This window comes from Python bivittatus, unplaced genomic scaffold (assembly GCF_059951505.1).
Source record: "Python bivittatus isolate LINGU-HERP-01145 unplaced genomic scaffold, Pbiv_v1 ctg000480_np1212, whole genome shotgun sequence".
NCBI lineage: Eukaryota > Metazoa > Chordata > Lepidosauria > Squamata > Pythonidae > Python > Python bivittatus.
In genome coordinates, this window is record NW_028277075.1 from 62,452,813 (window position 1) to 62,479,587 (window position 26,775).

General features: G+C 38.0%; 1 protein-coding gene across 1 annotated transcript in view; it reads right to left on the reverse strand.

The window, feature by feature from the left end:
- Positions 1-296: 296 nt before the first annotated feature.
- BRSK2 (BR serine/threonine kinase 2) overlaps positions 297-26,775 on the reverse strand; it is a 437,463-nt gene continuing 410,984 nt past the window's right edge. Inside the window, exons 21-22 of the mRNA XM_088145138.1 lie at positions 22,316-22,363; positions 297-645 (exon numbers count right to left, since the gene is read on the reverse strand). Coding sequence (XP_088001264.1) covers positions 422-645; positions 22,316-22,363 — 272 coding nt within the window. The 3' untranslated portion in view covers positions 297-421. The remainder of the gene's footprint in view (positions 646-22,315; positions 22,364-26,775) is intronic.

Consider the following 26,775-nt stretch of genomic DNA (forward strand, 5'->3'; position numbering starts at 1 on the left):
GGGGAAAAAAAACCCAAGCGTACAGGACTTGCCAAAATGGGTTTGTCAACTGGGTTACCTTTTTCCTTTTATATGTCTGTGTGACTGTGTGTGTATGTGTGTGCAACATATGTATAGGTATCATATAAATCTATATATGTATATGTGTGGATTATATATATTTACATGTGCATGTATATATATAATTTTTTATATATATATATATATATATATATATATATTTATATATATATATACACACATTTTTTTTCCATACAAAATTTAACTATAGACAGTTTTGTCCTGCGGTAGCACGATATATACACCCATCTATTTTAGAGGCTACCTTGCTAAAGAATACTCATTCGCCTGGGGAGCTTTTCTTCACTTTTCTAGGTGATTTTATCTGCTTGATTTAATTATTTTTCCTCAATGCATTTATTTAAGGTTGGTCTTGTAAGCCGAGTGATGAGGCCATCTTTGCCTTCTCTTTGCCAGCGGGGAACTTAGTGTCTCCTCTAGACCCATAGTCATTTTTATCAGAATCGCTCCGCTTGCTGTTTGTGCTATGCTTGGTTGGCGTGCCGGGGGGATGGCTCACCTGCCCGTTCTTCTCGTCTGAAAAAAGTTGTTTAATTACGTCAAAGAAGTTACTCAATGGGCTGCCTGGGTATACAAAACAGAGGAGACAAAAACAAAAAGAAAACAAAGAAAGCGAGAGAGAGAGAGAGAGAGAGAGAGAGGAAGAGGAAGAGAAGAGAACAAACAAACAAATGAACAATGGGGTTTTAAACAAGAAGAACATGATGAGCGGTCCAGAGCCACGTGCATGGGTGTGTGTGGAGGATGAAGACAATGAGCAAAAAAGGAAGAGCATCAGGAAGGGAGCACCACCTAAGCATATGGAAACCCTGGAGTCAGGAATGCCCCATTGGGTGGCTGGAATCCTGCACTGTTCAGCAAGTACAGCATTTTTATCTAGCAAAGCTATTGCGTGGCATTATGCAGCCTGCTAAGTGGAAGAATATCAGAATCCGTTAGGACAGGATTGTATAAACTCTTCTGAAATTAGCCTAACTGAAGTGAGTCGAGCATAATACATAGCTATGGATCCTATGCACGCTTAATAGGAAGTCCATTCTATTTATTTCAAGGAATCTTACTTGCAAGCAAGTGTGCTCAAATTATCTTGATTCTCTATATTAATTAAATTATTACTTTCAAGGAGAAGAGATCTGTGTGCATAAAGGAGGGACATGCAAATCTGGTTCTCCTTTGAAATGAATTTTGCACCACTTGTAAAAAAAAATATATATTCTTAACCATTTTCTGTATGAGTATTTTATTTCATACTTTTAATAATGCTACCGAACTTGATCTGTCAGCCTCTATCATCTGCTGCAAACCAGACCTGTTATTTAGATTTACACTCTTGAGTCCATATGCATATGGAAAAATGCACAGGAATAAACAAAATGAAACACACACATACAGGCACAAAACATTTTGTGAAATATGCAGAGATGCTCTCCAGCTCTTCATTCATGACTAAGCCCCAAAATCTTAATGGTGCAGTAGACTGTCTTAAGCAACCCCAGACATGCCAATTGTGGTGGTAAAAGTATCTTCCCCACCCCCCAAGCATATGTGAGCTGCATTCACTACCAACCCTACCTTGAAGGCCAATATGAAAAAGCTAAGTAGAGTCAGACCTGGTTAGTACTTGGATGGGAGACTATCTGGAATTACCAGGGCTGCAGGCTAGACAGGAAGTGTTAAAAAATATTCCAGAAGGGGGCAGTGGTAACATTTGTCTATGGTTGCCAAGAAAGATACACGGACATGAAATCACTAAGAGCTAAGCTTGACTTGCTTGTTTGCCCTCAAAGGCAGCTGTCTTCATTTCTCCCCTGAAAGGTTGCAATATGAGCAGAATACAGTTAGGAAAAGTTGGATTTTGTTTGTGGGCTGTCAGGGCAATCCCACTCTTTGGGGCAGAACATTCAGTTATAAGTAATTTTTTAAGGACGTTAATAAAGTTCCTTGGATCAATGCTACCTCAGAAATCCACACTTAAAGCAGGCATCAGCTGCTCCGGTGCTCAGCCACTTGCCTTGTCTTTGCTGAGAAAAGAAATGGAAGGACACACATCTAATCACCCCTTCAGCTTGGAGATGATGTAGTGAGGGGAAGGATTTGTTTGGGGTCACTGATTTTAGGAAAAAATGTAACGTCTAAAGAGAGATCTGACAATATTATACTTATGTAGAGCAAGCCACAGAAAAGCTGCTGCAAATACAAGAAGATTCCCATTGCAAGATATTGTATGTCATGAAAATTCATCTGCACAGAGAAGCAACTATATTAATTTGTTGTTGCAAAAATAACTCAAAAGAAATCGGCAAATTTACTGCTGACAGTAATGCAGCAGTTTCTTTTGAATACTTTCCCAAAGTGACAATGTCATTTGGGGTGTTATTTTTTGGCCTGGAGATGCATTTCAGTAGATGTATGTATATGAGTTAGTTCTGATTTACAGCAGGAATGTGTAAAATACTCTCAATCCTATGTATCTCATCTGTGAAGTAGAAGTAAATAAATAAATAAATAAATAAATGGTAGAATCTAATCCATAATAAAAAGCAGCAGAAGATGACACAATGGAGACAATCCAGTATGAAGTTAACAAATTTCTCTTATTCTCTGGAGCTAACTGCATATTCTATTTAGGTTACTTGCCCTTTTAGACTTAGGTGGCTATTTCACATCACTGAAACACAACAGAATATCTTTACTGAAGAAGTCAGACAGCTACTGAAATAAATAAGAGACCAAAGGCAACAACATTAAGATATGTTTTGTTTAAATGTCAAATAGGCACATAGTAATTTTTGCTATGTTAGGGGAGTTTTACTATTTTCATGGACAGATTTCACTAACCAGAGTATCTTCTTGCATTAATAAAATCGAACCAGCTGAAAAAAGAATAACACAATAACAAAAAAGGAAAGCAACACAACAAAATTAGATAAGGGCTATATATACAGGGTGTACCAAAAGTCAGGCCCCATGGCCAAAAGACAATCAAAATGAGACCATCACATTAGAATTTGGGAACATCAGAGAAAACGTTACTGTACTTAGGAATATTCAAAGGTCGTGCATCGAACGAGTAAGGAAGTGTTTGGAAGAAAATGGCAACCAATCTGAACACTGAATGTAATTTATATAATAAATTTTGGTACATCCTATATGTGTGTGTTTACATAACAAATTCAAGAAAAGAGGGCCAAGTTTCACTGTAACCATCCATAACCTATTTCTATAAGCAACTTCTTCATAAGTCTAAAACAATGCAAAGTTTTTAATCCACTGAGTAACTGGGGACATAAATTTAACTTTCCAGTGTTGAAGACTAGTCTCTTAGCCATAAGGAGAACATGGAGAATCCACAGTGGAAATGGATTCTTAGTTCAGCTTTTAGTGCAACCTGATTCATCTTAAATACTGATAAATGTTTGTGTGCATTAGGACTAAACACTTGACCAGTTGGTTCCAGACACTGAAGATGGTACCTCTCAGCCATGCAATATAATGCAAAAAGATTTATAGGCCAGAAGGCTAATTCCCATGATAAAAGCCTGTTCTCCACATTCACCCTTCTTCCCAAAACAACAATCAGACAGTATAAAGAATTTAAGATGGATGAGTCTCATGAAAATGATTACATAGCAGGAATAATAAGGCAAGGCAACTTTCTATATCCCACAATGGTTTGCTTGGCTTCCTACGTGGCTTTGGACCCCATATCTTCATATGCAAAATGAAACCAATGAACAGAAAGTGTGAAATAAAGCTGGTAAAACACTATAAATGCTTCTGGGAAGAGCAAGAGAATATTACACATTTCCAAATTTTCTAAGAAATGCATTCAACAAGATCAAAGAGAAAGGGAAGTGCAGAATAAGCAGTGGGAGGAAGCATGAACACTGAGCTCTATCCACAGATCAAAGCAGAAGACAAGTGCGAACCAAAAAATGCAGGGTATTTGCTCAGAGGTTTCAATTTAATGACACATATTTTAATCTGGATAGAAGATCTATATATTCCCCTTTTCTGCTTTGTAATTTCTCAGTCATACGTGATGCTTGTTTGCTTTCAACAATAAAGGTTCACCTTCATTGTGACTGATTTTGATAAAGCTTGAGAAATTTTGATGAAATAATGTTCCAAGGGAGAGGAGAGTCAGAGATGGTATATAGGCCGCCCTTCCATTTGACTTCTCCACAGTACCTGAATTGAGAATAAAATAAATGTATTTTTGGAAATGGCGAGTTCAGGTTGTAGCAGTTAGCTGCCCTTACCAATATTAAATTAAATTAAAAAGCTAAGCAAGATCAGATGTGCTTAATTCTTGGAAGAAAGTCCACCAAGAAATCTCAGAATGGGAGTAAAATGGGAGGTTAACAATCATCTCAGAAGAAGGCAGTAACAAGCCACTTTCACTGTTGCCAAGAAAACAATATGGATATGCATATATAGTCACCAGGAGTTGAGTTTGACTTAAATGAATCTCTGTCTTATCTCATTAGAAATAAGCCAATAGGCTCAATTATCCAAGATATCCAGGCAGTTTGAGACACCATAAAAAAACATTTCTGCACATCCTTGCCCTTTAAGACAACAATTGTTTGCCTTAAATGAATGGCGGACACTTGAAATACTACAAAGGAATTAATTTCACAGTGAAAGTCTCATATTGATTGCTGTTAAGTTTAGTAGATTTGCTCAGCCATTTGAACACCTTGCAGCTACTAAATATTTAGAATTACAAGAGAAGTAATAAATCAGTAGTAAGCAATAGCATGTTTACTGCATTATACCATTGTTTGAAAGAGCTATCAGAACATGTATGAAAAGGACATACATGAAAAGGAAATATGCCTTGGAATATTATGAGTTTATTCTGAGTATCGTGGTTATGTATTTAAAATATTGGCTGTTCTTATAAAAAGGGTGGGGATAGCAGGAATAAATCTTTTTAAGTTGAAGAAGGAGGAATGCCACCCAAGTATCAGGTAAGGAAACTTAATATCTGGGACAACTCATAAATGGGGCATATATCATATTGATGATAGAAAAAGAAAAGAAAAGAACCCCCACATCACCCTTTCAAAGCTGTGTGAAACAAAAACAGGATTTCCAAAGGATTAATGTAAAAATAGCCTCCAAACGAATTGCATAAGCATCATCAGCTTTGTCATTACAGGAAGCCATTAGAGCACCATCAAAGTTAAAGAACTTGGCCTAAAAAGCCACTACAACTATGATCCTGATCCAGACAGACATTATTCAGATTTTTATCATTTGATGCCCTATGCATGGAAATATTAGACACAAAGATGGGGAGGTTTCAAATTCAAATTGCTGATGATAGAAGCGGGAAGATCCTTATTGTTCCCACAAAAAGAAACTGCCAGAGCCAAACAACCGAACAAGCTCTGATTTCAGCTAAAACCTTAGTTCCAATCTTTTCCTTAGAAGCCTACTTTTTCTCTCTCTCTCTCCCTCCAAGACTCGGGAACAGTGAATGAACCCATCTCAGATATATTTGAACCTAAACAACATCACCCAAAGCAATTGCCCATTAGTAAAGCTAGTTTCTGTGCATTTCTCACATGAAAAACGTTGCCTTTAGTTTATGTCTTTGGAAAAGTGTGGTGTGGGAAAGGGGATAATGGAGGGAACTGTAGAATTATTTAATATACTTCTTCAGAACCATTATGTGCTTCTGCTGACAAACTTTCTGTCCCTCTCCAGTTCTTGCTTCAAATCTCCTTCTCTCAGAGTTCACTTATTTACTGTGGACACTGAGGAATAATGTTCCATTCTGATACACAATTGGAAAACTCCACTCTGATAAGAAGCATGACATCTTTATTCATGTGCAGTTTGGGGATGAACTAGGAAATCATCACAAAGGGCAGGTAAAAATATCTCCAGAAATGGGAATATCTTCCCTGGGAAAAAGAGCTAAAGCACTGGGGACTTTAATAATTCAGGACTAATAATTCAACAAGAGTTGTCCTTCCAATAAAACAAAATTGGCCAAGGCAAATTTTGCCTTTGAAAAGGTTTAGATTATTGTAGTTCATAAGGGAATGATCTTTCATACAGCTATTAGTGATGACAGCTAAATGGAATTTCTGTTTCTATATACATAGCCACTCCACTATTATAAAAATTCCAGGAACAAAAAGACAAGAGCAATGTACTTTATGCACTGCCTGTGATTCTGCAAAGCAATTAAGCATACTTCCTGTTGGGAACAGAATGCTGAACTAGGTTGCTAGTATCTGATACAGCAAAGAGGTTCTGTGTTTTTACATCTGGAACTGTTAGCTGCCAGTATAAGAACCGGTTTCTTACCTGCAATTGCAATTCCTTGAGTGACTGTTTTCAAATCCACACTGCATCTGTGCAGTATCCGATCTGGATCTTTCTAGAGCTTCGACGGGTGGGAGCCCACCCCTGCATTTCACACAGCTCTTTTGAATCCCCTTCAGTTCCAGAGACCAATCCAGCACATCCAAAGGAACAATAAAGCCATCCGAGACCAAATGCGTAAGAGGATCGGCTGTGTGAATGTACAGAGGGTTGCTTTAAGAACACCCATTACAAGTAAGTTCTCATTCATGCACATGAATGATGAACACATTTCTCACTAGGAAGAAGGTCTGTGACCAAAGGACAGCTCTTCCAAAGATACACAGTTCTGGAATGAATTATCTATCTATCTATCATCTATCTAATATACAATGCTGGATTAAGGTAGATGTAATTGCCTGGCATTGTTCCAGATGGGGAATGACCTGCAAAAAGGCCTCCGAGGCTCCTGTTATTCCTGTAGAATGAATTTGGTACAACGCTAAATAGTCGTGACTACCCATCTGGAGGAACATGGAGGAGAAAGTCCACAGGCTTAGGACAGACTCTGGAAAGCCAAGAATAAACATTGGTCCTGACTGAATGAAGCCACATGATTTGGGTAAAAGATAAAGGCACCACAGACACCCAGGGAAACATGGAGCAATGTTTCCAAGGGAGCTAAAGGGTTGGGAAAGAAAGTAGGCAATACTATGTCTCAGTTGAAATGAAAAACAAATACTAATGTGAAGAAAAAGATATATGGATAGTAAGGGCAGTTTTTTCCTTACAAAATGCAAGAGAGAATCACTTTGGAGGGTGCACAGTTCTCTAGGTCAATGGGATAATGTCACAACTACAAAAAATCTGCTTTCCAAAAAAGAGGTGAGCAGTAGCCATGGATATAAAAAAAGTGATGTTTAACATAAAGAGAATGAGTAGAGGGTTCCATAGTAGAAGAGGATGGGAGGTTAGTGAATAGGATATGTTAACACTAAAGTTCTTAATGAAGGGATTGGAAAAGAAAGAATTACAAGAAACAAGAAATGACAGGAAGATACATTTTTACTGATACAAGAATTAAGCCCCAATACTTCAAATTAAGCAGAATATCAGACTCATGATGGATGGGATATTGCAGAGGGTCAAATCAATGGTTCTGAAAAAAGTCAAGAAAAGATTTTCATTTAGCTGTGCAGAAAACCCTAGTGGGTAGCTTATAAGAAGCCAGCATTCATTGTTCTGCTTCATCCCAGAAAAGTGGTAGAACTGAATCCTTCAGGATGTGAGATGGAAGAAACTGAGATCTGGATCAAATTGTCTTTGGTAGATGGAAAATAGATTGTGAGGGTGAAAAGTAGGTCAATAGATGTACTGTAGGTTGGTTTGGGAGACAGAAATATTTTCAATGGGCTAAATCTGTGGTGAGATGGGCGGTGACAAATTTGAAATATAAATAAAATAAATGAAATAAAGGATGAACCATGGTTGTTGAGGCCACCAAAGCATGACAAGTACCCTTATGAGGGTATAGGACTAGGAGGAAACATAAAATAAGATTGGGTCAATGGCTGTTGCTGTGAGTGGCTGTCTTGGTATGGTTGAAGTTGTTGTCCAGAATGTTATTGAGTATATTCACCACAATGAATCTAGAGTGATGGATGCACTCCTGCCAAATCTGTATCATAAGTTCCAGAAGATGGGGTGATTTTGTCTATCTTGCTTGTTTATGTACAAAATAATCATAGAACCTGAACTGTATGGCCCTAATAGCAGCACTGGAAGGCTCAGAGTAACTTCTAGACTGCAAGAACCTCGGCCTCCTTGATGTGACATAATGCCTTGTTCCCAGCCTAGCTGCCTCAGATGCAGAAAGCCTGAAAGTGAGACATAAGCACATTGATAGTGAAGATGTAATTGGGGAAAGAAATGTAAACGAGACCCTTGGTCAATTGCCTTCATTCAGCCACCAGAGAACGGATTCTCTGACACATGGTAGAACAGAAACAGTTGTCTTACATCTGGGTCTAAGAAATGGAACTCAGATTTCATCCCTGCTGTTGGTACATGAGTAAACAACTGAAACAGATGACAGCCACCATGTGACCCAAGAGTTGTAAGATGATATGGACCTTCTAGAGAAAGGAACTTGTATATAAGTATGTGAAATGTATGAAGTGGCTGTATCAACAGAAAGGCACCCTGAAGAAAGTTCAAGTGAAGCTGCCCAGTATGCATGGAAATGGTTCTGGTCAAAGATTCTTAAATGGTAGAAGGTTCTCTATAACCTCTGCAGGGACACATAATTTACAGGTGTACCAAGTGCACGATGAAGAACTATTCATTACTTTTTCCCAAATAATTTATTTTCAAGCACTTCTTAATGTATGTGCTCACTGTTTACATTAAGAGCTTCTGGGAAATAATCAGGTTGCTTATTTTATTATCAAGTGACTATTTTGTTTAAAGTTTATGATCAACTAGTTCTAAAGGGACAGAATCCCAAGAAAGCTATTTTGAAAATATATTTACAAGAAAGATGGAAGCAAAAAAAGAAAAAAAGAAATCACAAATAACCCCAGTGAAAGCATATCTACCAAGGCCTGATACTTTTTCAGAGTTAGCTTTAAAAATATGGGATTTATTCAATTTAAAACAAGGGCCAATCTGTATCCCTTCAGATATTGTAGGATTGTAGTTCCCATCATTCATCACCAAGGGCCATGCTGACTTCAGATGGTGGGAACTGAAGCTAAATAATACCTGGAAGGCCATGAGTTGCCCATACCTTGGGTAAAAGACAATTTAGGACAGAATTGTTGGGAAGAAGGCAGATCAATAAGATTTTCTTCTTCATTATCCATGCATTCTGTTTCTGCAGATTCACTTATACACTTCTGCAGTGTATCCCATTTTTCATCAAACATGGTCTCAATGCGGCTATATGCGGCCATGTGCAGTAGGGAAAAAAGTCAGAGAGCCTTACTGCACAGTGTTGACATGAGCTACACTAAGGGAAAGTGTGTTCTTGTTCTCGCAGTGTTTGTTGTGTTAACAAGTCTCCACATTGTTCTCATAATAGATCACGTGATCTCACTAGGATCAATGCTTTAATAATCATGGTTTCTGTTTCTGAGAGGTTTTTCAAAAACATAAGCCCCGCGGATAATGAGGATTGAATGTATGTACTTTTCTTCTGGAGATGTAAGATGATAATGTAATGTTTTCCTAGGCACGGGAGAGACTGTACAGAAATCACTTGGTTTTTTTTCCCCCTACCCCAAAGCGGAGAGATTAGAGAGGAAGGGATTACAGTACAAGAGATTAAGCAGGCACACAATGGGGAATACACCAGGCTGTTTGTGTAGCACTCTCACAGCTCCCAGTCCCAAGCACACTCGGGGTTGCCTCAGCCAGCACATTGCTTTTGATGTGTATTCCCCATTGTGTGCCTACTTACTCTCTTGTAATCCCTTATTAATATAAACATTAATTCTCTTCTTGCTAATTATCCCAGCACTGGGGTGAGCATTCCAAAGAGCAGGGGCATGGGGAAAAAGGAAAGCACAGTCACAGTCATGAGATTTCCAGTTAGTGACTGCTTCACTTAATGACAGAGCTGCCGGTCCCAATTGTGGTAGCTAAACAAGGACTACTGTTTCTGTGCTGCTGTTTGCTATAAACAATGTCAGTGGAATGGCAGGTACCACTAAGGAAACAGCTTTGAGTTTATATGAAAAACTTTTGAGAAGTGTTATAAAAGTTTCATTTTGTAAGTTAGACCCAAATGCTATATAGTATATCTGACAAAAAAACCCCTGCAACTTGGGTGTACTTGTGGGTTCATCTTTGATGCCTAGGGTTTGGCATAGTGCCAACACAGAATATCAGATCTGGACATTCTGACATAGACCTTTGTTGCATTCCATTTGCATTACTATAATGTACATGGGAATAATTCTGACATGTGTTCAAGAACTTCAGCTTATATAGAATGCTGCATTCAGACTATCGGCTAGGGCCAGTTATAGGACTCCACTGGCTGCCATCTGGGCATGATCTAATAGCTGCAATCATTTATCACATTAAGCCATCATTTACTCCATAGAATACATTTTGCTAGGTAAGATTTCTACCACACTCTAAGCCATAAACCATAGTTTACAAAACTAAATGGCTGCATTCACAAATGATACCAAGCCAAAGCCAAACCTCCATACATTATGGCTTGGTGCAATGGACGAGCATCTATATAAGCTGAGACAAACTATCTGGGGAAAAAAAAACGTCTTCTTAGGGCTGCCTGCCTGATCGGCCGCATGCCTGCCCTCTGGAATAGGATCCCCCTGGAGGTCTGAGCAGCTCTGACTGTGTAATGGGCTGCAGCCTAGACAACCGGCATGTAAAAGATATCTCAGCCCACAAAGGAAAAGGGGCACAGGAAGCATCTCAGAAGGGACCCTCCCTAGCTGTCTGGAAACTTGCAGACTTTTTATACTTGCAAGATTCTGTTACTGTAACTTTATTACACAGGTAATATTGGTATAATACAGGTAATGTTGGCGCTTCTTGTTGGGACTACCTTGAAGGGCTGGCACTCTGTCATCCTTTGGCTTTCTCCCCAAGCTCAGGGTTAAATTTGTGCACATCCACCTGAATGGGATTATGTTAGTATGTTTGTTCTCCCTGGCTTTGGCCATCTTTTATTTTTTTACATTGATTTAATATATTAGGTTTTGTTTTTAATTGTACCAAAGTTGCTGTGAGTTGGGCAGCCTTACAAAGTTATCTTACATTTATACAAATTATAAATGAAAAATACAGGGCTAACTCAGTAATGCTGTAGCACTCCTGGCCAAGAGAAGTTGGACTACCTCCCTTGTAATCTTTCTACTGGAAGTTAAAAATATTTCTTTTATTCAGGCAAGTATTTTGCATTCCAAATGGTGGGTTTCAATTGATGGTATTTCTACATTCTGTAATTATTTGGATTCTATTTATTTATTTTTAAATTTTTAAATGTTTAAGTTTAATTATAATTCTAATATTATTATTATTATTATTATTATTATTATTATTATTATTATCCACTCTGAGTAACTTTTTTGTTGGAGATCTTTTATTGTCATATTAGGTTGGAAAGAACAAGATTGAGGCATTCTTTAAACCCTCAATGTGTATGGCTGTTCTAGTCTAAGTTGCAAAACAATGGTGACTATCCTTTCCTGATCAATGTTAGAATACTTAAAATATAGTTAGTGCCCTGTTGTTCATTGTGGTAGTGACAGGCAACCCGAGGAATATGTAGATTTCTGGTTATTGTCAGGCCCTGGTGCAAGCAGCCATAGCTTCTGGAGAGCTACATGTACAGGCCAAGATATACTGAGAATGGTGGTGCTTTATCTTAAATCTCTTAGCAATCCTGGAAGCTGTTACTTTATTTACAGGGCTTGTTTATATGGCTATCTGAAAGTAGCACCCCTACAGCAGACTCCATCATCACACCTACTCACAGAAAGCATAATTTAAAAGCTAAGCACAATTCAAAGAGAAGCACAAAGCCTTATGTGAAAACATTTAGCTGTAACATTCCAGTTTCTAAAATTCCTAGGCAAAATTCAGAAGGGGTCTGGTAGTACTTTTTCCACCTGACAAATTGTATTGAAAGCTTATGCAGTTTATTACATTTGTTAGTCGGAAAAAGTGCTACTAGATTCCTTCCGATTTTTGCCACCAGAGACAAACATGCCTCTCCTCCTACAATGTTTACAATTTCTTGGTAAGCTAAATTGATGTTATGAAGTTGACCTGAGATAACAACTGTAACTTAACAGTGATGCAAAAAAATGGCATCATAATTCATGATCTTGTCTGTATTGATTATATTTCCATTACACTTAATGGTGCTACTTTGGCAGAAAACTGGCAATAAAAAGGCGAAGACAGAGCTCACTGTATAACTCTTAGCTTGGAATAATGTCTGGCTTCATTCTCAGCTGAAATGTCAGGTGCTTGCGGTAACACAGTTTTCTTTAGCTCCTCCAAGACTTTTCTTTTTGCTTTTTAAAACTGTGGAAGTTCCATCATTATTTTTATCAGACCTTTTTATATTGGCGGCTTTCATTTTTTTGTATACGTAACACTTTTTTGATACCTAACAATCTGGCAACGAGCAAGGAACATCTAATGTACTAGCAAGCAGAGAGCACAACATATTTATGGCTTTATGGCATTAGAAACATTTTGCTGCCTATCTGGTGGTGATAAAAGCATGGAAAATAAAGAAAACAACAAAGTTTTATAAAAAGTCCAAGAGAAGAGACTCTAGAAATTCACACTTCCCAAAAAATTCCCTAATAGGTAAAGAAACAGCAAATGAGCTTCATAGCTATGTAATCCAAATAGATTTGTGGTGCTGGAGTTGGAAAATGAAAAGCTGAACCAAGAGGAGGAAGTGCTTTGGGGAAAATTGAGAAGACAGAGGCTATGTTCCATTTGGGTAAAACCCTAATTAGTATAATAAATCTGTGACAGTTAATGTATCCCCTACAGAAGAAGATATGATCTGCTTAAACTCTAATGTGATCTTAATGCTGGAAACCATTTATTGATAGGACAAACAGTAATATCACCTGATGATCAGTTCTCAGCTGCCATCAGTAAAATAGAAGAAAGAGAATTGGACTGACCAGTATATACTGATGTCCCGAGAAAGCCGAATAAAGGCAGAACTGAGAGAGGACAGGAGGCACCCTAATTATAGTGAGAGAGGCTTGAAGGGAAAGTGAAGAAATCTCAGAAGGAATAGAGAGGAGGAAAGTGAGGGATTGGGAAAAGAAGCGAGAGAAATTCACTAAGGCACAAGGCTCCTCCAGCAGACCTGGCAATTAAAACTACAGAATGTAATGACTCTTCAGAGGTTTTACTCCCCACCTGGCTATTTATGAATACTACAGATATGCCATGTAGAGTTACACACAGCATCAAATGAAATTAATAATGGGAGGTGCTGCAACCGATGAGTAATAACTCTCACTCTTTGGGCCAATTGACATGCTGTCAAATTAGCCCAAGTGAGCTGTAAGAAATAAAATGGCTCCCTAATCAAAGTGGTTGCATGAAAATTTTATTAACATTTAAGCAGGCAACCTTAACCTCATGTTGATATGGGTGATGTTGTAGAGGAAATATCAATTCTTTTCCATTTCAAGTATTTAAAGAGGACAATGCACCCTCCTTACTGGCTGTTGCAAATTTCAAATAGGGTGTTGGGAAGGACAGCCGAAGAACTATTAGCTATAGAAGTTGTAATCAGCAAGAGATAACATGCCTTACACAGGCACTGGCAACGAACAAAGGCAGGGACCTTAGTACACATACAACAGATACAAGAAATCTTTTGATTTCTGTGAAGATTTAAACATAGTAGTCAAAACATGCCAACCATAAGAGTTGGGAGGACTGTAGAGAAATGAATAACCAGTCATTTGTTTTCATTCTTCATGACCTGATGGACATCATTGTGCCAGGATTATCTGTCAGGAACAGCTTCTGTTGGCCCCTTTTTCAATTGCCTCTGATCTTTCCAATCATCAGGGTCTTCTCTAATGAAGATTATGGGCCTTCACATTATGTGTCCAAAATATCTAAGCTTTAGCTTCATTATTAGCACTCTCGATAAGCAATCTGGTTTTACTTCATCTAGTATTGAATTTCTTTTTTCTCATCATCCAAGGTGTTCTGAACAATTTTCCCCAGCACCATAATTCAATGGCATCACTTTTTCTTTGTGCTTTTGCACTGCCTTCTTTCACTTTCAACAAGCTATACCTTAAGTCGTTGACACTTCCAGTCATCCTAGTGAAATTCTTAAACCAGACTTTGAAAGATATATCAGTATCTACTGTAATTACAACTACTCAGTAGGATGACAATTAAAATATAGGATGAAAGTGTGATGCCAGGTGCACCAAAGAACAAAACAAAGGATCATAATTAACAGTCCACAAAAGCTGCATTAAGTAAAACAAGAGAGGAGATGTTATCCATTATACCATGGTAGAGGTTAAAGGAAGTTAAATGAGGAACTTATGGATGACATGAAAGTTCTTTCTTATTTCTTTCTTTCTTTCTTTCTTATTTATTTATTTATTTATTTATTATTTATTTAAAGAAGGTATATGACCACCTATCTCATATAATGATCCTAGGTGGCCCACAACAATCAATAAAAACATGAATAAAAGCAAAACCATCCTTCCAACCAGGCACCAGACCAAACAGCCTCCTGACTCAACCCCTATCCTAGCCCAATGCTTGGGGAAAGAGCCAGATCTTCACAGCTTTTCAGAAGGCTAAAAAGGTAGCGATCCCTTGGATCTCAGGCAGAAGGCTATTCCAAAGGGTTGGGGTGGCTACTGAGAAGACACACCTCTGAAGTCCCATCAGATGGTAATATTTAAGGGAGGGGACCTTGACTAATTTAGAGGGAAAACAGATCATAATCTTCACTGATTTATCTCCAGTTAGTAGAGGATGTTGATGACCAAAGTAAAGCTAAACATCAAGAAGAAACAGAAAATGTCCACAATTCATATCTTCCTCCCAACTCTACTGAAGTACACATTTATTACTGTCAGCACTCTTTAAAGACCTATTTGGACAACCTGATAATGGGCTATCCTCAAGGTTGTGGATGATTTTAGTGCTAGAACAGGAGCAAATGAAATGACATTCTGCTTACATTCTAACAATATTCATCCTTTCCGGAAGAGATACTGTATCTTACTGCACATTCAGAAGATGAGAAATGCAATTATGCCAATTTAGTTTGGCCCAAATATTTTACAGTTTGAATTTATTATTGCCACACTTAACTTTACTTTCTGTATTAACTCAGTGACTGAGAACTTGACCAATACAGGATTTCATTCCAACAAAACTGTAAATAGATACATTATAGAGTGCCGTTGCCTGCAGATGATATGGTGATTTTACTGCAAACACCAATAAGGCTGAAGTAGGCTCCTTGGGTACTTAACATCTTTCTGGAAGGAACAACATTAGGAGTTGAACAATGGTAAGCCTAATATTACATAATTTGTATAGTTTTGTGTCATTAGACCAGCTGTTCTGAAATTGTTCACAGCTCCGATACAACATTTATGGTACAGAATTAGATTTAGAGAATAAAACAGCAGCAAGAGAGATTTTACAATCCAAGGTCTCAGGAAAAGTCCTTGAGGTAGCAAACTGTGTCCCAAATGCAGCACTCTCAGCGGAAAGAAGATTCAATAAAGATAGAATCTACGGGGTGATTAAAAATAATTAATTACTGCCATAAACTGAACTTCTGTCCATGATGCCTAGCCCCTAGGTGAACATTTTTAGGCTTCATGAATGTGGGAAGTGGAGAAAAAACAATTCACATTAGGCTCATCCCACAGATGCTTCTGAGGTTGGGATGAAACTGTGCTAAGACAGAAGATAATTTATACTGACATAGAGCTTGACTGTAAAGGAATTTCTTCAAATGTAATAAATGTAAATAGGATGTTCAAACCTCTGGTGGCAAGATATCTGCAACATCTATCTATAGTGAAATATAGTGAATTTACTGTGGAATGTTTTAATATCCTTCCCTCAGTGGTTCTATTATGAAAGATATTTCTCTTATAAACAGGATGTAAGCAAAATGCTGGCTCATGCCATCCAGTAAGGATTTCTGCAACACGTTGTTATACCCTGTTGTGTTTTTAAGAGAGTTAGGAAAGATTCCGAAGTAACTTAGAACTCTCCATTGCAGAACAGTTTAAGACATACCACTCTCTCAGTTCTCCACTCCTTTCCTATGCCCTTTCTCTTCCTCTCTGTGCAATGTCCTTTAGGACTTCTAATACTACATTCTATGCCTTCCTATAAGATATATCCCTCTATCTGTAGGGATGAAACCTATCCCTATAGGTAGAAACAATGGTAAACCTAAAAAGTATCATAGTTCCAAAGATGGAAGAGACTTACAAACACGGATATAGAAGACCCCAACCGAAACTACATAAGCATATCATGAGATATGGAGGATCCTCTAATAAGTCTGCCACTTCTAGTTGTTGTCCCTAGGGTGAAGTTAATCTCAAGACTTCCAGCTTTTTCCATCAAGCTGCTCTTTATCTGCGATAAAGGAGTCTCAGCAAGTCACCACATCAAAAATAGACAGGATTAAAAAAGTAGACACCTTACTGCATTTCAGCTGAGATGGATCTTTTCTCAATGGTGCTTAAAATTTCTAATTAAAACACTACCACTTTTACTGTTAATTCGTTCAAAGAAAAACACAGAAATGCTCTGAAGGATAACATTATAAACATTCTTATATGTTGGCCAAAGTTTATCACCAGTTAGAAATGTAGAAGTCCCCAATTTTAAAACTGCGTCATTTAACTGTATGTGTGAATTCAGCATAATGTTTCATTTGGTCCTGGTATTTCTAATTATGCTCTCTAACAGATGAATAATCAACTTTCACTGTAGGACAGAGATGTTTGCCACAGCAGAAGTAACTTTAGGATTTCGAGTAAGAGGAAGAATAATCAGCTGTGATACATCTGTTTGTTTTCTGCATCCCACAACATCAGTGTCCAATTTGATCCAAGGATGAGATGGTAGCAGAAGGGGGTGGAGGTGGTAATGGTTGATCATGTGAAGGTTGAGTTTGCATACAAGCAGCACAGGTTTTGATAAAGTGTTCCACATTTAAGTTCATTATTAGGCCAGTAAAATGTACCACAGGGAATTAGTTCACACCATGCCTTGGTGCATCTCATGAACAAACTTTTAACAATATGCACTCTTTAAATTCAGGTGTAACAATCCACTCACCATGTAATAAGAGATCATCATGCATAAACAATTCATAACTGACATTCTTAAATGATCCACAGTGGAGCAAGAATTATTTGTGGCCATTTCTTGGATTCAACAATATGTTGAAATTTTGTGAGCAAAGTTTCTTGTTGAGAAGCAAGGCTGAGTTCCTTTAATGATAATGCCTCAAAATCCAATATACATCAAACAACCTGATGAACATACTCCTCTACCTATGAGTTTGATCCTTAATTAATTTCCTCAATAAGAAATCAGCTACTTCCATTATTTCAGAAATGCGTTCAACAACAAAATCATCAGGTTGTAATCTCCAGCTGAGATGTTGGATGAAAGATGGCAAAATGATGGTTGAAATATGTATAAAAGTTGTTTGTGATCTGTTAACAGCACAAATGGATATAATCACAGATGTTAAAATGTTTTATAACTTACACACATCCTAAAGTTCCATGTTCAATCTATGAATACTTCTGCTCCAGAGAAGAAAGTGACCGGGTGGCATAAGCAACAGGCTTGCTTGATCCATCTTATTGAGTCTATAGCAAGAGGACACCAAGTCCCACAGGAGTGGCATCAGTCAGCACAGAAGTTGGAGCATTCAGATTATAATAAGCTGAGCAAGGTTCCTTAACTATTATATCTTGCAGCTACTGAAATGCAGAGTCTGAAATGCTGCAGGCCAGTGCCAAGCAACTCCTTTTTTAATCAGCAGCCTCAGCAGTTCTGAAATATCTGCATAATTAGGAATAAATTTCATAAGAGCTACAGCTAGTTAAAAAAGAACACAACTCCAGATTCTCAGGAATCGGGTCTTGCAGAATAGCTTCTATTTTCTTTGGATCAGGTTTAATGCCTTCAGCTGTTCCTAATATAAGAAACTCTTCAAGATGAAATTGGCATTTGTTTTTAATTTGTTTTATGGAGTCATTCAAAAACTGCTCTGAGTCTATCACAGAGCTCTTCAACAGTTGCTGGATAGACAATGACATCATCCACACACCATACAACACCAGGAAGACCCCATAGAGTGATCGCTCTTTGATAAGCCTCAGGGGTATCTGAAAGCCCAAATGGAGCTTAACAGAATCTACAACAACCACAGTGCATAATAAAGGCCATCAAATGGAGAGATTCTGGTGCCAATTCTATTTACCAACCAACTTTGGTAACATCTTATTTAATAAAATTCAGAGCAACCTGCATAGCATGCAAAATATTATCTATTGTAGGTACAGAGTGGTGCTCTCACGCCACATTCTTATCTCCTGTCCTCAGGTCAAAATAAAGACTCATTTCATCAGTACTTCAATTTGTACTTTCATGTCCTTTTTCTATAATACCATTCTTCAACATTTTGTTTAATTCGGCTTCTACCATGCATATGGTATGCATCTCCAGTCCCATGCAGCAGACACAATAGACTCATCCACTGTAACTGTGTGAGAACATTCAGTAATTTATCCAAACCCTTCAAATAAGAAGTAGTTCCAGTCCACCAACTGATTCAGCCGACTCTGAGAATGAGCAATAGCACTATAATATGGCTTACAAAGTCTCTTTCTGAAGGCTATGAAAGGAAAAGGTAGATGTTTGGCCAAGAAGTGGCTCTAAATCTTCTTTGATAACATACATAAAATCATCAACCACATCCAAGCAAACTACACTATAAAGTAACTCAAACACATGAATGGGCGGGGCTGCCCATAGGTTAAAAAACAATCATTTTTGTCAGCAGCATTTACAACTTTTTGCTTGTAAATACTGCATGGTAACATTTACTACAAATAAATTTCCATTAACTCCTAGTATCAGTCACCACCTCTAATTGCTTCCCATTAACACTCACTTTATTCAGCATTCCCAAAATAAATTCTTCCTCATTGTTATTTTCTATTGTCCTAAAAGCCCTTAGAGACTTTCTCCTTTACATGGCCATTTCATGTTCTGGTAAAAAGATCCATCCATGATTTTCTTGTAACAAACTCAATCTACAGTAAATGTCCTTTTTTTCCTCCTTTGCAATATAGATTTATATTCTTCTCTTGAATGGTGCAGTAATCCACAACAATTATAAAGAATTTCTGCCTGTGACTGATTTGAATCATGGAACACTATATTCCCAGTCACATTTTAGCTGCATTTTGCTAGGCTTTTCATCACTTTTGGCTGATTAATCTGATTAATGGAAGTTTTAGAGAGATGCTACTCATGTGGACACTAAGTTATTTTTTTTCTTGAGCACTTTCATATAATCTGATCATGGCAGTGGCTTTATCCAATGCCATCTCTTTCTATTACAGATATTTATTGAATGTCATATTTTTCTATTACAGGTATTTATTCACAGTGATTTGTGAATGCATTTTTCCACCACTTGATCTGGAATTTCATCTGTTTCTAAATGTCCACACTCACGATTTAGTTAATTCCCCAAGTGCATTAACATATGGATCTAAAGAGTCAACAACTGCTTTTATTCTACATCTAAATTTCAACTGTTTCATCACAACATTTCTGTAGAGAGTGAAATATTTATCCAAAGCATCTTCAGCTTGAAGTAAGATACCTTTTTCTCCTGGTAAGTTTGAAAAAAATGGTTGTACTGGAGCTTCCAATAGTTTAGCCTTCCAAATAACCATCTTCTTCTTTATCCAGTTTGATAGTAATTTCATAGAATGTAAATGCATCCATCCACAGCTTGTACTCTGTACACCTGACATTTGCATTAATATTCAGAAGTTGGAGAGCAACAAGACTAGAGTGAGTTATGCATATGTAAATATTCCAGGATCCAACGTTCATCGCTGATCGCTGTATTCTTTCTTAGGGGAGTCTAAAGAAAGATTCCAGAGTAAGATGTGACTTAGAATTCCTTACTACATAACAAATTTAGATATAGTCCTCTCAACAGTTTCTCAGTCTTATTGCCTTCTACACTCCTTTCCTAAGAACTTCCCCTTCCTGTCTCCTGCAACATCTCCTGGGACTTGTAGTACTACACTGCATATTCTATAATTTGCAAAATCCCTGGGAACTCAGAGGATTTTTATGTTTGCTAATAACTTGCAGACTAGGATTCTAGAGTTACATGGCAAATTGGAAAATTTTGTCTGGCTTCATCTCAGATCCAGAGCCACTGTCAGGGAAGAATGAGGTATACTGTAGTTAAATAGAGTAATGATTCATATGCTTATAAAAGATTGTGTTACCTATATGCATTTTATATATTTGTTTGCATTGCCTATTGAGTATATAAGAATACTGTTGAAAGACCAAAATAAAACTTATTTATTATTCCTAAATAGAAGAAAACATACACGCTTGTTCAATTTGCGCATACTGTTTTGTGTATCACTGTACTGACAGGTAGAGTTGCCATTCCTATTTTCATTAATCTAATTGGTCTTACTGTAACCACAGTCTGATAATTATCAACCATTCTTTACAGTTGTGGGCAATTCACTTTGCACTTTACTTATAAAATCACATGGCCGATAAAGAAGACATTCTATGTTGATCAAGAAGCAAGTATTTTCAAGTGGTACAAAAGCAGCCCTGTAATTATGCTAGAATGCCTCAATAACATCTTTTATATTTTTGCCCATAGGCATTGTACATATGCTCAAGACTTTCTTCTTATCTACCGCCTTTAAAATTCTGTTTTTCATGGCCATTATATCATCCAGTAATATTGACAAAAATGGCATTAGACAAGCGTCATATAACATAAGACTCCAGGTGGAGCAGAATATGGCTATTTGATATGCACTGTAATTAACCTGCATGAACATGGTAAGTTTTAGGGGTTTTGCATGATCTTGCTTCTGGTAACTAGGGCTTAGGGGGAGAGAAGATGTTTTTATGAAGAGGTTAAAGACCTTCTTAGCATTTAAATGACTCTCCAGGAAGACACTGGGGATGATGCATCCTGATGGCTGAGATAATAAATCAAAGCAATTTCCCTTTCCCAATTGAAAGACCTCCCTCTGGTTGAGCTATTAGAATATAATGGAAAGGAGTGATTTGCATAGGCCAAATTTGATTTCTGACACCTATAGACATTTGATATAGGTTCCAAGGCAGCTTCAGCCACTCCAATGTATGATTGTCAAATCACTTATCAGCATGGCAAATTTTGTAGCTTAAGTAGTACAAACTGGCAAATGCTATTCAGGTACTGTGAAGTGGCAATTCTTAGCTGCTGAACTGCAGCTGGGCATACCATCTTAACTCTGATCCATAGTATTAGTCTGCCTTCTAAGGTTATGTTTTCTTTTTTCTTTTTCTTTTTTGAAAGAATAAGAGAGAGAGAGAGAAATCTTTGGCAAGGGCAGAGTTGAGAGAAACAGGGTAACTGCATAATCTCAACCCAGACAGGATGAGATGTTCAATGGAAACTTGATTGTTTCCTGTTACTTGAAACTGTTATGTTGAACTCCCATCAAAGCAAAACAGGGAGTTGGGCTGGACCTAAGTTTACTGTATTTGCTAAACTAATCATCCCACTGAATAAAATGATTCCATTTGTAGTGGGAGAAAGATAGAGTTCCCCTAGTCACACTGGAGGAGACTGGGAAATTAAGCAAGAACCTTATTGTCCCCTTCTCAGCAAGAGTTGGGGGAACCAGGTATTAGCACAGCAGCAAGGAATGTGGTACAGAGTGCAAAGCAGAGAAAGGTATATTTGAATTTAAAGTCAGAGCAAAGGCTTGAAAGCAAATATATACACACTACCAGGCACTGGGGTGAGAGGAACCAGTGATGGTGCAAGAATAGGAATTTTCAAAACAGTGAAATCATATACACATATATGTTGTGCCGGTTGAAATGTGACAAGTCTGTGCACATGTGCGTATCAAGGGAGAAAACTGGGAACGCCATGTTTTCCAAAGACAAGCAAGCAGCAAGCTGGCTGGTTATAAAAGAGTGTTCAGAAGATGAGAGGTTTCATAGGAAAAGGGGTGTTGGGCCATCATATCGTTCAGTGAGGGCTAGGAAGAAGAAAAAGTGGAAGGGAAGTTCTTACCACATTTAGAAAGTCTCCCAGTCATCAACTCCATACAGTTAGTGGTGTCTAGATCATAAGGGTGGAAAGAGGAGGAAGGGAAAAATATAAAAAAATGATTTCCAGAGCTCTACGTATAAGGCAGCAAGGTAACAAAATTATTTCCTGGAGCAGAAAACATACACGGGCATGGCATAACTGCACCAAATTCTGATTTTTCTTCTCTGACTAGTGCTAGAAAAGTATTTTGAAATCAGCACTGAAGCACAAAGCAAACTGTTTCTCGGCTACATTTCTCCTGTCTAACATTGACGTTACAACAAATGTGCAAACATTGGCAATCAGAATGTTAATCTTGACTAATATCAGACAAATGTTGTGAATGCCCCTCCCCATCAGAAATATAAATGTGACCGCTAACATTGGCAAAATATGACTGGAAGCTTTCATTTGGGTGTTTCTGAAATATGAAGAATCTTAAGTAAGTTTTCCGACATTCATAACATAGAACCGTGTTTCCAGTTGTATGTGAATTGTTGAAATCGTTATAGAACATAGACATACAAAAAGGGATAAAATGTTTTGCTAGTCTGTTGACACAGTGAAGTCCTTCAAACATGAAGGACTTAGCCAGATCAAACTAATGTACCCAGTTTGACAGTCGGAGCATTCTACAACGAAAAGGAAAGCAAGATAGTCTAACTCAGGGTTCCTCAACCTTGGCGACTTGAAGATATGTGGACTGTAACTCCCAGAATTCCCCAGCCAGGCTGGGGTGGGGAATTCTGGGAGTTGAAGTCCACACATCTTCAAGTTGCCAAGGTTGAGGAACCCTGGTCTAACTTACATACATTCAAACTGCCAAATTCTGTGCTCCCACCTCCCACCCAATTTCTGGACTATAAATAATAAGACATTTTAGTCTTTTCCAAGTGATTGTGCTCTATTTAAAACAATGATACTTCTTACTTAAAATTCAAAGTGGTTTTAAAAAGGGAGGGAAAAATACATTTTACTATTCTTTGAATTAAGTTAGTGCTGGCACCAATTTCTTCCCAGAACTGCTGTAACCGTAATTAAAAGGGATGGAACCAATCTCAATCCAAAGGATGAAACAGCTGTTCTTCCACACTCTTCACTCACATGGCAGAAAAATAAAGGTCTGTCAGATTTGCAGCAGCACGGGGGGAGAGAATATTTCATATTTTGAACTGGGTCAAGGGATGAGATCCACTGAGTTTCCTTAATACTAGCACAACCATAGCAAAATTGCCTGAAAGTGGCTTGGGTAGAACTACATTTTGACAACAACTGGACTTTGCAGTTTGGAGTTTATGAACCATAAGTTGGCCACAGACACCACAACAGTCATCTTAAGGTTTTTCAGTAGCCCAGATAAAGATATTGCTATCTTCTCCTGCTTGTAACTTGTGTGTTAGATTAATGTGGAAAGTACAGTTGAACATATTACAGTTGCTTCCCATCTAATGCTCTTTTGCCCTGCTGAGCCTTTCCTCTTTTTCAAGCTTGATGCAAAATTAAAATGGTGTTTTTATTAGGTATTTTAGAAAACATGCTCCATAATTATCCTGGCAAAAACATCCCCTTGAGCAAGATTCTAAAGTATTATTTAATTAAGAGAAAGTTCCATTCAGCAATCATTTTGCTTTTTTGGCTTTTGGCCCTATAACACTAGTTTTGCACTTCCTTTGCTGTAGCTACCGGTGCTTCAGCAAGTCATTGTCTGGTATTTCTTGGTCACAATAAGTCCTTTAGCATTATTTATTTGTTTATAGAGACTCTGGGAGGTGTACAGGCCTTAAAACAATAGCTATAAGCAACGACCCAGGATGCTCGAGGTAAACTATACCTCCCAATTATAAAAGCTACATCAGAGTTCACCTACCCTCCTGGCTCAAACGCTTTGGGAAACAGGTCAGTCTTTAGAGCCTTGCAAAAGGCTAATAAGTTCAGGGCCATCCAGATTTTCAGGGGATGCTGTTTCACAGGGCAGGTGCTGCCACTGAGAAAGCATGACCCCTGAGTCCAACAAGATGACACTCTTCGATGGAGGGGACCCAGAGCATGCTCTCTGCTCTAGATCTGGTGGAGCAAGCAGAAGCTATGGGAGAGAGGCGGTCCTGCAAATAGCTTGGCACTATGATATGTAGGGCTTTATAGGTGCTAACCAACACCTTGAATTGCACCCAGAAGTCTACTGGGAGCCAGTGCAGCTTGCAGAGCAGCAGTGTTACATGAGCATAATGAGAAATGCCAACGGCCTGCACCACTGCATTCTCAGCCAGCTTCAGCTTTCAAATGTTCTCCAACAGGTAGACCATGCTACAATAATCCAAATGAACCTACACAAAGCCCCCTCCCCCAGTATTACATAAAATACATGTAACAAGTCCTCCAAACCCTTTAAAAAAAATTAAGAGAATAAGAGTGGGAAATACGGTGTATAAATTAGAGGGAGGACTAATTAATTCTATATAAACTGCTTAATTATTTCCCCGCTACTCTCTTCCAAAAGGTTTGCAAAGTTAAATAGAGGTAATTTGATTTGGAACTGGTGGGGATTTTTAAAACATAGGGGTTTTTTTTTGGGGGGGGGAGTGGAGAATTCTCCAAAACTTGAAAAGATTCATTTCAGGTAAGTGCCCCCACCATCAATTTCCCTTATTTTTCCAAATGTTCGGATTCCACCTGAAGGGGAGACTCTGTCCTAGAAATTATTCAAACTTATTCCTAACATATTTGACTACATTTCAAGTTTTCCCATCAAATAATTCCCAAGAGGGATCAGCACTGCCCAAGCTATGTGATGGACCTCTGTATTCTCACATCATTATTTGTGTTTAGTAGACCAGCTGGTATATTTCTGACTCAGCTACAGCACACAGAAAGAGGAGGAGGAACATTTTTTTTCTCTTTGCAATGCTGAAGCTCTGCAGAGCACATGTGAGATTTCTCATTAGTGGGAATTTGTGCTCCCCCCCCCCCACTCCTTGTTACTGGGCTTCAGCTGATGTAATATTCTGTTCTAAGGTTCTTAAAGTGGGATTTATTTCTTTTTCATGTAATGAAAAGTGAAGGGATTGTTGTTCCAGGACCTGCAAGGCATGGTACAGGACACTGATTGAATAACTTTTTGAATTTTCCTGTTGATCAGCTGAATAAAGACCACTGACTGGTATATAAAGTTGCATATGTTTCAAGGTTGGGAGAAATGAAGGCAACTGCAAGTCAGCTTCAAATTATTTGTGAGGAATTGGGTAGCACAGTCAACATAGCGTGGAAGTGCTCTTAGTCACAAAGGTAAATTCGTCTCTACTAGTGTTAAACATTCTGGCTCATCAAATACCAACAACATAGTTTTCTGAACTGAAGAAATATCTGGATTCCAGAGTACAGCAAAAGTTGCTGTTATTATTATTATTAGATTTTTTTATCCCACTTTTTGTTTAATATTTGGTCAACTCAAGGTGGTGAACATACTTAATACTCCTGCCTCCTGTTTCCCCCCCAGTAACAACCCTTTTCATGAGGTGGATTGGGCCGAGAGAGAGTGACTGGCCCAAAGTTGTCCAGCTGGCTTTCATGCCTAAGGGAGGCCTAGAACTCCTGGTCTCTAGTCCAGTACCTTACAGCTCTGGGCAACTATCACAATTATTTATTTATTTGTTATAATTCCTTATTCGAATGAGTCACAGTTATTGAATTTGGCAGCTTCAGGATTTCTGAAAGTATCAGATACATTCTAGCACCCCCATTCTCTAGATCACAAGCATGCTAGCAGAGATGGCTAATTTAGGATGGCCTGGGGTTAAGGTGGCTCTAGAGTCCCTAATGAGTTGTTGCATGTTGGGGAGTGTAATTTTGGCCCAGGCAATTATGTTGCTCTTAATATGTTTTTAATCTGCTTTTAATATATTGTATCGGACCTATTGTACAACACCAGAGACTTCTTGGAGCTGGGTGGCCTTAACAAATCAAATCAAATCAAGTCAAACAATTAAACAATTAGCTTGTTTAAATGTTAGGGAAGAATAGTAAAGCAGAAAGAAAGCTACGCATTAAATGAACTTGGGAGCAAGATGTAAAATTGGAGTGACTATATTTAAGCGAACAGCATTCCAGAGAACTATATATGAAGAGAGACTATGTAGTTATTAAGAATCGGCTGAGAAAAGACATACTTTCATAATACATGTATCCTCTACAAGCCAATAATTTAATAGAAATAATGAATTCTAGTTATTTAAAAAGTTACAGGAAAGTTTACAAAGAATGTTGATATAAAAATTTATATTTATGGAATACAGTCTAATTAGGGGAGAAAGGCCATCCTGTGAAAGTCTGATGATGGAGAACAGCAGGAAAAGGCTATTGTCTTCACATCTGGCATTATAGTCCTACCAGAAGCATCCAGTTGGTTACTATGAGAAACCAGAGTGTGGTACTATGTGGAATTTTGG